General features: G+C 48.9%; 1 protein-coding gene across 2 annotated transcripts in view; it reads left to right on the forward strand.

Moving 5' to 3' along the window:
* Window positions 1-1,589: 1,589 nt before the first annotated feature.
* The window catches only part of TMEM123 (transmembrane protein 123), a 628,355-nt gene continuing 616,320 nt past the window's right edge, over window positions 1,590-13,624 (forward strand). The window contains exon 1 of one of the 2 annotated variants that reach the window (XM_069639063.1): window positions 1,590-1,839. In XM_069639063.1, the coding sequence (XP_069495164.1) occupies window positions 1,746-1,839 (94 nt within the window). In that variant the 5' untranslated portion in view covers window positions 1,590-1,745. The remainder of the gene's footprint in view (window positions 1,840-13,624) is intronic. The other variant, XM_069639062.1, reaches the window with a different exon arrangement.

Below are 13,624 nucleotides of genomic sequence, written 5' to 3' on the forward strand. Positions count from 1 at the left end.
TTACAGCAGGCGCTGCCACGCTGCCCAGGCCATAAATGTCTTTGGGCCCTGTGTGGGCCAACAGGGGCAGCGACCCAGGGGTGGATGAGCTGCCCCTGATATAGCAGCTTAGCCCCCCTGCTCATAGTCCCTGCGGTGAGCCCCATGCGCTGCCCAGTGCTCATCAGAAGAGTATGTCCCCAGAGGGCCGCTCGAGGCAGCAAACCCCCAGGTAAACCTCTCTATTTCTTCTCCTTTTCTCTTAACTGTCTCTCCAACTGTCTTTTTAAAAAAAATCCCTCTGGATTCTTTTCTCTCCCCTGCCAAGCCCATTCTTGGGCAGAGGAGATATTTTCTATTCCTTTTTCTTGACATTCCATCCATCCCCATGGTGGGCTGGATGGTTTCTCCCAGACACATAAATAAAACATACACACACTACACATTTAATAAAATCTTTATTACTACACTGGTGTCTGTGTCCTTTCTTTCCTGTGTACAGACATGCCAACATTCTGGAGCCCCTGAGAGGGAGCTTTCACCACAGAAATCGGGAGAATGCATTTTCCCCATAGGATTGCATTGGGGATACAATTATTTTAGGCGGGAGACGGTAAATAATAGCACTATTTTTAATGTAAAAATCGGGAGTCTCCCGCCTAAATCGGGAGTGTTGGCATGTATGTGTGTACCCTCTGAGGGCCAGCATGCATAAATGCCAACAATCCAACGCACCTAGGAGGGAGTTTTGGGAGAGAAAATCAGGAGACATAGCATAGGAATGTATTGGCGCTGGAATTATTTTAGGCGGGAGAACATGAAAAAAAGCAATATTTCTCACTGAAAAGTCGGAAGTCTCCAGCCTAAATCGGGAGGGTTGGCATGTATGCACATGTAGCCCAACTATCCAGGCCCTGCAGGGCCATGGGTTCAAAGAACAGCAGTAAACACCAAAACTGTTGGCTTTGTCAATGCTTGTTTTATGTTGAAAATCCATCACTTTATTATGGGGCAATGTGTTACAAAGAGGTAACTCTTGCAAGAGGTTGAGGACGAGTTCCCAAAGAATAAATACTTTTCTCTGAAATTCTTCAGTACACCTTATACAAAGCAACTTGAGTGGAAAATGACTCTGAAAATGCTACTAGAAGAAAAAAAAAACAAGTAACAGAGATCTCTATTTTGGTGAGGATAACTAGCAAGGGACCTACTCCTGTCCCCCAACTCATTCTTTTGCTCGGTCACTCACTCGCTATAACAACAAACACTGGCGTCCCAGATTCAACCGATATAACGCTGGTAACCTTAGGCATAGTGAAAGGCTGTTTGATCGAGATAAACATTAATTCGCCTACGAAACGCTCCAGATGATTCAGCCAACTACGTAACCATGTAGGCGTTATGGGCGTGGCCGTAGTAAAACTGCGCGGCCATGTCAGAATCAGGCATCGGGTCCTAGTATAGCAAACGGGTTTACTGACAAATGTGTCACGTTCACAGACTTCGACCATAGAACGTCTTAATTAGAACTCTGGGTCACGTCCTGGCTGAGATGCTTTTTACTTCGGCCGGAAAACTATGCCTGACCCTAATATGGCCGCCACTGAACCTGCTCCTAGCCTTACCAAACCACGGCTTGTGCCGAGCTTTGAATGCGCGTGGTGCTCCCACGTGACCGGTGACAGCTCTGGGATGTGCAGCTCTGGAGGCAGAGTCGCCCATTGAGCCCGGACAAGCGGTGTGTTGTGATCTCTTACACTGACAGCATGAGGCCTAACCCTGCACCCCGGCGGCTTTGGCTGCTCTTTGCAGCTGTGTGTGTTACCTTGCATTACTGCACCGCAAACGAGAATGACACCGGTGAGTACCGCTAGGAGGGGCGCAGCTTAACTGCGATCATATACCTCTGTGTTCAGCCTGTGTGGCAACCCCGTCCTGATCGATCCAGCGCTTCTTCAGCCTCATCCCGGGAAACCACGAACCGAATCCCGTGTACCAACCCAGGCGTCATCCCGTTTGACCCGAGTATGCCCTTTTGTTCCACAAGTTAGCCCTAGTGCCCCACCCACCCACCCTGCCATAGTGCACTCTTGCCTGGGATTACACCAGAGTGAAGTTTTGAGAGAGATCTAGGATTTACTTCTATGGATAAAAATAAGTTTCGGCTAAAAAAAATCAGCGCTGGCTTGAATAGTGACAGCTACCCAGCTGTGTGTGCCAACCTGACCGCACGCCTATTCTGTCACTGTGTTGCCCAGCCCACCCATGTGTACCTCATGCTTGAAGCCACCCATAGTTTACCCCTGTGCCTGTGCATCCCGCACCATCTGAGTTCTGGGGCATTCTAATTTTGTCACCTTGTTTTTTTTATGTTACACGGGATTTATGAAGCTTAGATCTGTCGTTTATACTAGACTTAAGTCCTTAAAAAATATTGTTTGGAGGTGGAGGGGTCATGAATACATGACAAGGAAAGTGGTGTCGTGTCACCCTAAATTAACGTATATGCAAATTTCATTGTTAGTCATGCCTAATGGAGGAAAGTGTACGGGAAGAATGAGCTGCCCCCTTTTCCCCTGAAAATCAACAACACACGAAAAATAGCACGAGAGTGTGTGCTTTCTTAATGATTGCTTGCAAAGTAGAAAAGGTGACCACTTTGTAAGCCCAATGAACTGTATATAATATTTTCTGAACAGCCTCCGGCCTGCGCACCTGTAGACAGCTGTTCGAATCCCAGCATCTGAACTTAATTGCAAGCTAGCTTGTTTTTAATACCAGCCTCAAAAACGCCCAAGGGACTCCGTCCGCCCTGAGGGAAAAAGTGGGCAGATGCCGTGTACCCTCGCATTGAGAATTTAAATGTTTTTTTGGTGTTGATTACCAACACGAGTGATTGCCGATGGGCAGTACTTTTTAATGTATGTCATGGTCAGGGCTCCAGGTAAGATTTTCATGTAAGTGTTTTTACTTCCTATTCTTTGAAGTTGGGAGTAAAAAGATGATTACCATTACCAATGTGGTATTTTCTGGGACAGTACAACCATACGTTATAAAACATATATTTTTCTGTAATCCATAAGTACTTATATTTAAGAAGTCATTAGCTCTATTTCTGTAATGTTTCTAGTGGCACAACTCTTCTGGTGCCAATGATCTAAACGTGTCCAGTTAGAGCTGGATGGGTGGAAGCATGCTCCCATGTGTCTATTGTTTACTGTTTTTTGTTGAGAATATTTTTGCTCTGTTTTATTTTACTGGGAGTATTTGCCTGTTTCTAGAGTAAAACCTGCTCGTACATCACTAATCTGTTTGTTGATCTGGCCATGGCATACCTGTTGTGTAGATGATGCGAATTGTGCTTATGGGTTGAGGGGGGAAGATGGTATCTACAGGTACTACCCATCTTCTATCAGCCTTGGTTTTTTAAGGTGGTTTTACATGAGTTTGGACGATTTCCTCAGATACGGAAACCATGCCTGAGCCACCACACGCTTCAGCCACGGTGCTCCAGCTTTTCCCTGAACACGTAGAAGAACCTACCTCAGAGGATCTCTACTGCAGTTTCTTTGTTTTGCGTTTAGTCACATTACAGTGCCATTAACTGAATGGTTGTATTGAGGGGTGATTTGGACCAGCAAATGTTTCTTTAGAGATGCTTTTGGTGGCTTATTAGAAATGGGAGGGTGTTCTTCATTTGCTTTTAGTGTGGTTCTTTAAACAATTTTACCCAATGCTGGGGTTTTCATTTAGCCCCGTATTTTGTTTACACTTTTTATAAGCCTATCACAGATTACAAACTCAGGAATCAAAAGCCCGTGCCCTTCCAAGCCACCATAATACACTGCACCCAAAGTGAAATGGCTACTCCCAATGCCTGAAGATATTCCGTGCTCAAACATCTCTGATTTCAGCTTGTGAATTTAAGCATATTAAAGGGCAGTTAACATTACATGGCTGCAGAAACAGCAGTGAGTGACTGGTTAGGGGTGTGAATGGTAGGTTATTAAATATGGGAGTGGTACATAAAACTGCATAGTGTGTGCCACAGTGATTAAAATTGGATGCATTTTCTTTCACTGTATTTCTTTCCAGATCCACAGGTGTCTTTCTTTTTAATGACTTGCGTTAATCTGCATGCTGGCAGTTGTATTTTATTTTCAAATTTGTTTATTGGCATTTATTATTTAACACATTTGCAGAACAGCATATATGTCTAAGGTTCAAGGATAATGAGCATTACTGAGAAAAAACAATAACAAACGAACGATACAACATTAACTTTCTCCCAATGATTTGCGTGTTGAGCAGATGCCACGCAGTGGGCCGGGGGGGAAGGGGGTTCCAGGTGGTTTGGAGAGGGGGGGGGGGGGGAAGAAAAGAAAGAAGGGGGGGAAGCAGCATGAGGGTTTGCGAGCTCTAGTCCCAGGTCTGTTTTACGGTGGACACATACCAGTTCATGGGGGCTTGTCATCTGAGGGGTATAACAGGGAGTCTGTGAGTTCCTTCCAAGCTTCCAGGGCCATACTGGAGTCCTCTGTGGACCTGGTTACACTGTCCTCCCAAGCCGAAGTTTCTGCTCGTATCCAACGTTTCAGCTCAGAGTACTAGCTTTTCTGTTGGGGCCCAGCTGCTTTCTTCCAGGACATTGCCATAGTCCTTTTTGCCAGTATGCACATAATGTCCATTAGTCTGGTGAAATGCTTTAGTTTAGCTGGCCTAGTATACATGCCCAATAGGCATTCCTCAGGGGTCCATTTGTGTCCGGTCGCCCTCATATTATTGCTTGTCTGCTGTATGGCGGTCCACAAGGATTGCGTCTTAGTGCACCACCAGAACACATGAATCAGGTCCGCATTACTCTGTCCACACCATGTGCAATTGGAGGGCAACTTGTTATTGAGTTTTGTCAGCCTGGATTGCGTCAAGTATGTTCTATGTAGCAGGTTAAGTTGTATTTGTCTGAATCTGTGGTTTCTAGAGACAGATTTAGGGAATGACAAGGCCCTCTCCCATTCTTCATCAGACATTTCCCGGCCTATGTCAGCTTCCCATTTACCTCTCAAATTGGCGCTCCGTGGGTTGGGGATGTCACTTAGTTGGGCGTATATCTGGGACACCGGTTTCCATCCTTCTCCCAAAGCGTAAAGAAGCATGATTAGGGGGTTTGTTTCCGGTTCCTCTGGCCATGACGTCCACTTGGTACGTGCTACGGCCCTCAACTTCTGGTACCACAGGAACTGGCCTGTGTGGACTCCATCTTCTTCCTGGAGTGTTACAAAATCTTTAAAAACCCCGTCCGTAAACCGGTCCCCCCATGAGTATATCCCCTTTCTTTCCCAGTGTCTGAGGTGATGCAGATCTGTGATGGACCCACATAGGTCCGCGAGTAGTGGTATGTCCGGGGCGTGCTGGTGCTTGGAGCATGTAAGGGTTTCTGTCCTGCGCCAGATTTTTTGTCCCAGGGCGGCCATGAAAGGGGCATTCCGCATTAGGTGGGAAGGGGCCCAGATGAGTTCTCTCATGTGCAATGGGGATACTAGGGTCTGTAGCAGGGTGGTCTCAGATGTGACTTCGTCTGCTAGCCATTTGGTGACGAAACTAAGCTGTGCCGCCAGATAATACTTTTCGAAGTTTGGGAGTTGGATTCCCCCCTGGGTGTATGGCAGCATCAGGGTGGAGAGTGCAATTTTGCGTCTTCCTGACCCCCACAAAAAGTCCCGGATTATCCTCTCTAACAGGCGGAAGAAAGGCACATTGATGTAAAAATGAATATTCTCAAACCCGTATAAAAATCTGGGAAGGACAATCATTTTAATTATTGCCGCTCTGCCCATCATGGATAGGGGAAGTTTCGCCCAGAATTGCATGGATTTTCTCAGGGCAGGAATCGCAATCTTCGTGTTGTGCTCATGCATTAGAATAGGGGTATGCATTATGTGTATCCCTAAATACTTGAATGAGGCAAGTTCCCATTGTATTCCTACCACCGGGAGATCTGTTATGTCTTTCCCCTTGAGGCCTGCCAGGGGGAATGGGCAGGATTTCGCCCTACTGAACTGGATACCAGAGAACTTTGCAAAGTTGTCTAACATCGTGGGCACGTTGTTTAGTGGGTCCCTGACGTATAGCAGTACGTCGTCAGCATAAAGGGAGATAATATGATCAACTCCCCCAGCCGTATCCCAGCGTCAAAAAATTGTCTACGGACCCTAGCACGTAAAGCATGGGGGAGAGCAGGCATCCCTGCCTGGTGCCCCTACATATATCCCAGGCCCCGATACGTATTTTCCTGTTTTTACTCTGGCTTTAGGTTGGTTATAAAGTAACTTGATCCAACTAATGAACCCCGGGCAGAAGCCGAAGCCAGCAAGAACCGCCACTAGCCACTCCCAAAATATTGAATCGAACGCCTTAATGGCATCAAGGGACAGCAGTGCATATGGCTCCGTGCTAGCCTCTGTCTGAGCAATAATCTGTTGCACTCTACGTAGGTTCATGGTCGTGTTCCGACCCGGTATGAAACCACATTGATCCTCATGCACTACCTCCCCTATAATTTTGGCCAGTCTATTTGCTAATACCGTGGTCAATATCTTCACATCATAATTAAGCATGGCTATCGGGCGGTAGGAGTCACATTTGTCAGCAGGCTTATTGGGCTTGATGATTGGAATCAACAGGGTCTCCCTCATACTATCAGGAAGTATCCCTCTCTCATGTGCTTCTTGGAAGACCTCATGCAGCAAGGGCGTTAGGGAGGTCTCATATGCCTTGTAGAACTCAGTGGGCAGGCCGTCGCTCCCAGGGGTCTTACCAGTGGCTAGAGACTTGATTGCCTCAGTTATATCCTCTGCTGTGATAACTGCGTCAAGAACTGCAGTCTGTTCCAAGGAGATTTTGGGGAGTCCTATTTCCTCCAGGGTGTCTATGATTTGTTCTCGGGGAACCTGGTCACTATGAGAATAGAGGAGTTTGTAGAAGCCCTTAAAAGTGTCATTTATATCTTGCTGAGTCTGTACTACCATACCTTCTTCAGTCTGTAACTTGGTAATAGTGTGTTTAGGGTGCTCTTTCCTACATAGCCAGGCCAGCATTCTACTAGGTCTATCAGCTTCTCTGTGCATTCTGTTTGTTTTGGTAGCATAATCAAATTTAGCTAGTCTTTCCCATGCGAGGGCACATTTAGTTCTGAGTTCCTTAAGGTTGTCTTCCCTTTGGTGAGTGCTCACCGGGGTGGCTTCAAGCTGCTTAACCTGACGTTCCCACTGATCCAACTCTCCCCTCAATTGTTTCCTAATGCCCCCTGCTTTTGTGATAATTTCACCCCTCGTCACTACCTTAAGAGTGTCCCACATCGTACTCAGGTGGTCAACGCTCCCCCTATTTCTTTCAACGAAGTTATCTATGAATTCATGCAGTTCTTCCCTGAACGCAGGGTCACTGAGAGCGTCTATCGGCATCCTCCACATAGGGATGGGGGGTCTGGGGCCAGTTTGATTCCATTCTATTAAAAGCGGGGAGTGGTCAGAGATGGTTCTGCCTAAATGCTGTGCTTCCTCTATTTGTGACAGGTGTTCTTTGCCTATGAAGATGTAATCTATCCTCGTGTGGAGATCATGCGGGGAGGAGAAGTATGAGTACCCCCGGGAGTCCGGATGACGTTCCCTCCAAGTGTCGGCTAGGTTCAATCTATTTGTTAATAGGGACAGGGCTGTGGTTGCCGGTAAGGGGCCTTTCGGGTGGGGCTGGGATCTGTCTAGGTTCACATCATGGACACAATTAAAGTCTCCCCCCCCCCAGAGAAAAATGCCATGCCTGTAGGGTGCGATTTTAGCATACATGGCGTTCAAATGAGCTGGGATGTTAGTATTGGGGAGGTAAGAGTTTATTATGCATACATCTTCGTGTTCCAGTCGGCCCCAGAGTATGACAAACCTCCCCTCAGGGTCAATATCTGACCTGATTAGATGAAATGGGAGTTGGGGGTGGATCCAGGTGTACACACCCCTTGCAAATTTAGAGTAGGTAGTGCCCACTCCCTGTCCTCCCCAGTGTTCCCCCAGCCTGGCCAGGGAGTCCGCCGTGCAGTGTGTCTCCTGCAACAGTGCAATTTGCACTTTTTTCAAGTATGACTTGATTCTATTTCGGCGTAAGTAGGTTCCCAATCCCCTCACATTCCATGTCATTATCTTTATTTTTGCGTTGGATGCCATGCCGGGTCACTCAGATTGTCACCGAAACAGTCCGGCACCCATCGATGCCTTCTGAAAAATTCTCCTAATCCCAACCATCCCCCCACCTGTCCGCCCTTTCCAGCAGCATTTGTTTCGCTCATGGGAGATTTTGTAACTTGGGTAACTCCCATTGCCTTGAATGGGGAAGGTGAACAAAACAGTAAAACCTTGAACTGCCCCCAGCAGTTGCTTCGAACTTGCAACGCTCAGGGGTCCCGAGCCTTCCAGGCCAGTCCTGGTCTTCCGGATCGGGAGGCGTGTAGGTAGATTACCAACACAGTTTCCGGAGTGGTGGGTCATTCTGCAGGTGCTCTTGTGGTTCTTGGAGTTCTTGCCCTATCTAGCGTTCGTCTCAGTAGGATTCTGGTATGGTGTAAATGTCTGCTTGATTAAGCTCGCGGGTAGAGATCTCGGTATACCTCTTAATTCAGTGTGGAGGTGGTCATCCCATTTCCGACCTCGGGGGTCTTCCTTGTCGTCGGCCAGGTTGTTATGTTCTAGCCACAAATTTGCTGCGGCTGGGGTCTCCAGAAATATAGCTCTTCCTTTGTAGAGAATCTTGAGGCGTGATGGATAAAGCAGCATGTATTTTAAGTTGAGCTTTCTTAATTACGCTTTTATTGGAATGAAGGAGTTCCTTGCTCGTTGCACAGTGGGGGTGTAATCTGGGTATATGACTATTGTCGAGTCCTTTCGTTTGATCTCGCCTCCTTCTCTGGAGTATCGCAGTATTATTTCCCGGTCGCGAAAATTCAGAATTTTGGCTATAATTGGGCGTGGGTGTGAGCCTGGAGGTGGACGTTTCTGGAGGGATCTGTGGGCTCTTTCCACAGAGAACCCCTGTGAGAGGTTCCCTGGGTCAATTTCCTGTAGCAGGAGTGTTTCAACAAGTTCAGTCAGGTCTGAGCCTTCCATGTCCTCGGGGACCCCCAGCAAGCGGATGTTATTTCGGCAGGCTCGGCCCTCGGCGTCCTCCGAGCGCGCCTCCAGCCTTGCCACCTTTTGTTCCAGATCCTGGACTCTCGACTTCAGGTCCTGGGTGCCTTCCACATTCTCTTGTAGGGTGTTTTCTGCTTCCGTCACCCTCTCCGTGAGGTTACGGGCATCCTGACGCATGAGCTGCATATCCGATCTCATCTCCTCTATCTTCCCCTCCACTGACGTGCGGAGGGCCGCTATCGCCTGCAGGACTTGCACATGCTTAAGGTCTTCATCCTGCTGAGGGGGCTCTTCTAAGGTTTCCTGGGCCTGTTGTGGTAGCCTTTGGGGCCTGACTGTCGTGAAGGAATCCATTGTGACCAACTTCGGCTTGCTTTTGGTGGGAGACATCTCCCTCCTTAGGTCCTTCAGCTTCTGGACCAGGTCCTGCTTTACAAGATATGAGGGTGTCACTTACGGCCCTTAGTCAGTGTTTCAGAACTGGAGTTACCCACTGAGGTTCCCCAGACAGAGCCCCCTATCTGGCCAATGTCCAATAGCTGCAGTTATAGTGCGGACCTTGCAAGTTCAATTTCCCCGCCCACAGATGCACGCAGAGGGGGTACCGTACAGACCGGCTTCTGGCTATTTCAGGTGGGTTCGGCCTTCCGTGGTGTCTCAGCCACGAGTGCTTTTTATTGTTCCAGATGCCAGCTCCAGCAGCAGGGGGCCCCTGGGTTAACCGTCAGTTAGTAGTCTTTCCACTGTGCTTGTTATGCCACCTGCTTAGCTCCAGGAGAACCCTCGCCTGCCAGTGGGTATCAAAGTATGGCTAGGAGAGCCCCGGGCTCCAGGTGAGCCAGCGAACCTAGCCACCTTCACCTTAGTTATTCGGAGACTCACAGGTCGCCATGGTGTCCTCTCCGCAGCCTCAACGGCGCCGCAGTGGCCGATCAAATGGGCTGCGCTCACCCCCTTGGAGGAGCCGTAATGTTTGTGGGCCTACCCGTAACGTTGGGGCTCTGCCACTGTTCTAGGGGTCAAGTTGTAGGCACCTCCCCAGCCCCCCGCTTGCCAGGCAGCCGTGCAGATTGGGATCGGGGGCCACTGATAGGGGGGTAATGGAAGGGGCGCCCCAAGCCTTGCGCTGCGTTATGCAGCAGCCCACCACCACCACAGCTCCGGCAAGCCCGCTTAAGCGTGGTTCCAATCAGGCTCACCTGTGTGTGGGCAGCGTCAGCTCCTCAAGCCCGGAACCTCGTCTCCGTATCCTCACGTCTCGGCGGATAGGCCTGTCCGCCCCGCTTCAGCATGTCTGGTCCTCCAATGCGTGTTGTCGTTGCTGGAGCAGCAGTCCACAAGGTTTCTCAGGAAAGTAGCCTCACATTAGCTTCGGTCCTCGGCGGTCGTCGCCATCTTGCGGGTTCTGGGAGCGCGAATTCCGGCTTCCAGCTTCGGGTCTCCGGTGCTGTTTTATGCTGATGTCCTTTGCCCACGTTGTACAGGCAAGTCCGCTTGAACGCGACGCCAACCTCTCCGGTGTGCGGGCGTCATTAGTGCCGCAAGCTTAATCCCTAGCTTCTTTGTTCACCCGTCTCGGCGGGCAGGCCCCAGTCCACTCCCCCCTCAGCCCAACAGGTCCTCCACTGCGTGCCGATGTTGCTGGTGCCGCAAGGCTCCTGCCTCGATCCCTCCGTCTCCGAGTCTCCCCTGCTGGAGCTGGGATGCGATCAGGGGAGCCGGCGGGCGGCCCCTCGACGTCAGCGCCAGAGAAAGCTCTTCGTCGTAGCGGTCTGCGGGGCGTCCTGGGTCTGCCGCTTCAATTAGCTTCTCTCCTTCGCGGGCACCGCCATCTTGTGGGTCCGGGGGGCGCGAGTTCAGACTCCCCGTTTCAGGTCTTTCGCCTCAGCAACGCCGTCGGGCTCTGGTAATCGGATCCCCTTCAAGAATATGCGTTTGTTTTATTCCGCAGAGTGGTTTGTAGCGATAGTTATTTGATTATCAAGGATCGCGGGACGGAGCTCCGAAGAAACCTGTCTTCACGGCATGCCTGCTGGCCACGCCCCCCTGCATGCTGGCAGTTGTAGCTTTCCATTCAAGAAAATGAAGCTATAATTGTATTCTTTTTGCACAACTCTTTTGTCGGGTTGGTTTATTATGTTTGTGTTCGTTTCAAGTAATCTCTTCAGAACGTAGTGTTACTTTAGTCCCATTTTTTACACCCTACAAGCCTCTCATGGCTTCACCCCTGGTTCTCCCCTGTGGAATCCGTCATTTTCTTTCTATTTCCAGTATATGAACATTGTCATTATACCCAATCACGGTTTATGGTCATTGCATCAACATGCATTTGCATCCAATTTTCTCCCATCTAAAAAATTTGCATCAAATGCATTTTTTTTTTCGGGCCCCCCTCAAAACCCCTGTTTTTTACCCTTTAAAATGCACCTGAACAAAAATGAACCCTTTACCACCCAAAAATATGCATTAGATGGACATTTCTTTTAGATGTAATGACATTAGATGCAATGACCAGATACCCCCAATCACTGCTGTTCGCCAAATCTAGATCGTTTACTTGGGGGACACGGGATGCCGTGGTTTAAGATGGAGAATTGGGTAATTGTGCAGTTTTGGCAGGGACTCGCGTGCCTACAACCCCATCTTACTTAGTTCCTTTCATTGGCGTGTGAAGGTGATCAGAGGGTCTCCAATTCTTTTGAATGCTTTGGAATGGTTGTTGATGCACTGGCCCATGGAAGGCCTGCCATCGTCTAAATGTATGTGGTAGGTGAGCTGCGCAGTCCTATGAGGGGGCCGGTTACCTGTATGCCCTCCCCACATGCCTGACTAATTGTAATTAAATCTGATCCTTATGATGTATGAATTGAAAGGTTTAATGAACATTTATGAAATTGTGTTTTATGTAAACTTTTTATGAAATGGAAACACTTTAATGTAATTGTGTTGATTGTTATAAACATAGTGTTAAAAGGTTTATTTAACCGCAAAACACTTAAATAAAACAATTGTTCTTTGTTGATTTTGTGTCTTTGTGATTTATTATAAGTTCTCTGCAGTGGATGCTGCCACTGAGAAGTTGGCGTAAAAAATCAAACAATGCTCTACCTACATTAAATTGATTCTCAGTCGCCACAATACCCAGGGCCTAACCTAGTTTCAGTCTCTGCTGATGGTGAATCATGCACTTATTCTAGGGGCCTCCAGTACCCTGGGGCCTCTGCAACACACAAGCCTGTCCATGTTGTCTAGGCTTCTGGATGAGCGTCTGTGTGCAATCTGATATATTAAAGGATTTACCTTGCTCGGGTTGGATTAGTGCTTTTTAAATGTCTTATCTTGTTTACTGTTGTAATTCATGTTTTACCTAGTGTGGAATTCTACTGTAGTAGAATTCCACACTTGCTCCTACTTGTTGTTTACTTCTGTTGTGGGTTCTATGTTCTAAGGGGGAAGCAGTTGAGTCTTGCAGTAGAGAAGTGAAGAGCAGCCTGAGTACTGCTGGGCTCAGGCTGGCTACCAATAAAGAGACTTCGCTTACCTCCAGTGTGTGTCTCTCTTCCTACACTGGCGACAAGGGTAACCAGCCTGCCAAACCCGTGCTGCCATCTCAGCAGTCCAGCAGTTGCCTGCTCCTCTCCTAACGCCCGTTGTTCGAGGGGCGAGCACCCGGTGTCGGAGCCGGCCTGTTGCCTTCCTGGCAGCCGACGTACCAGGCGGAGTTCCCGCAAGGAGGGGAGGAGTGCGCGCAAGGAGGGGCACTCTCCTGTCAACGCCGTCCGCGTTGAGCAATCACCACGTAGAAGTGCTCGTTCCCAGTGTGCTGTGAGCTGCCTGTCTGGGAAGGGAAATATTCTACAAACGCATCGACTGCCGACGTGCCTGCAGGCCTGTGCTCCCCAACCGGGGTCGAGCGCGGGCCACCGCATCTGCTTCCTGGAATCTTTGGGACACCCAGTTGAGAAGGGAAGGCTCCCTGCTCCCTGTTGCGTGCCGTTGCGGCGGGGAGGAGGGCAGGGAGGCCAGAGGGAGGCAGCTATCTGCAGACTGTGTCTGTCAGTCATGTCCTCATCTGCCGAGCTCCGCAAATGCCGGAAGAAACGTGTCGGACACTCCTCACCCAATCCCTGTACGCTTTCGTCAAGGGGGTGTTCCCTCCAACAAAGGTTTGAGAAGTTAACCACTGGTGAGCTCGCTGTGGATTTCAAGTCTTAAACGAGGTTCCAGTGCATAGGAGTGCATGCAGGTTGCACTAGCCACTCATACACGGTCTTGAATGGTGATTGCTTATGCTTATAGTAATTGCTTCCTGCCAAGCACGGTGGCCATAGTGACAATTGCTAATTAGCTTCCTCAATACTCTGCTGGAGTTTATAACATTAACATGCAGCACAGCAATGCACGCCCACCTCCTGCATTTCTTCCCAGTCCCGGTGAACCAGCAATTGCATGGGACTTGTGGGTTGACA

The sequence above is a fragment of the Ambystoma mexicanum genome, chromosome 7q, assembly GCF_040938575.1.
Source record: "Ambystoma mexicanum isolate Mex_15411 chromosome 7q, UKY_AmexF1_1, whole genome shotgun sequence".
NCBI classification, from domain to species: Eukaryota; Metazoa; Chordata; class Amphibia; order Caudata; family Ambystomatidae; genus Ambystoma; species Ambystoma mexicanum.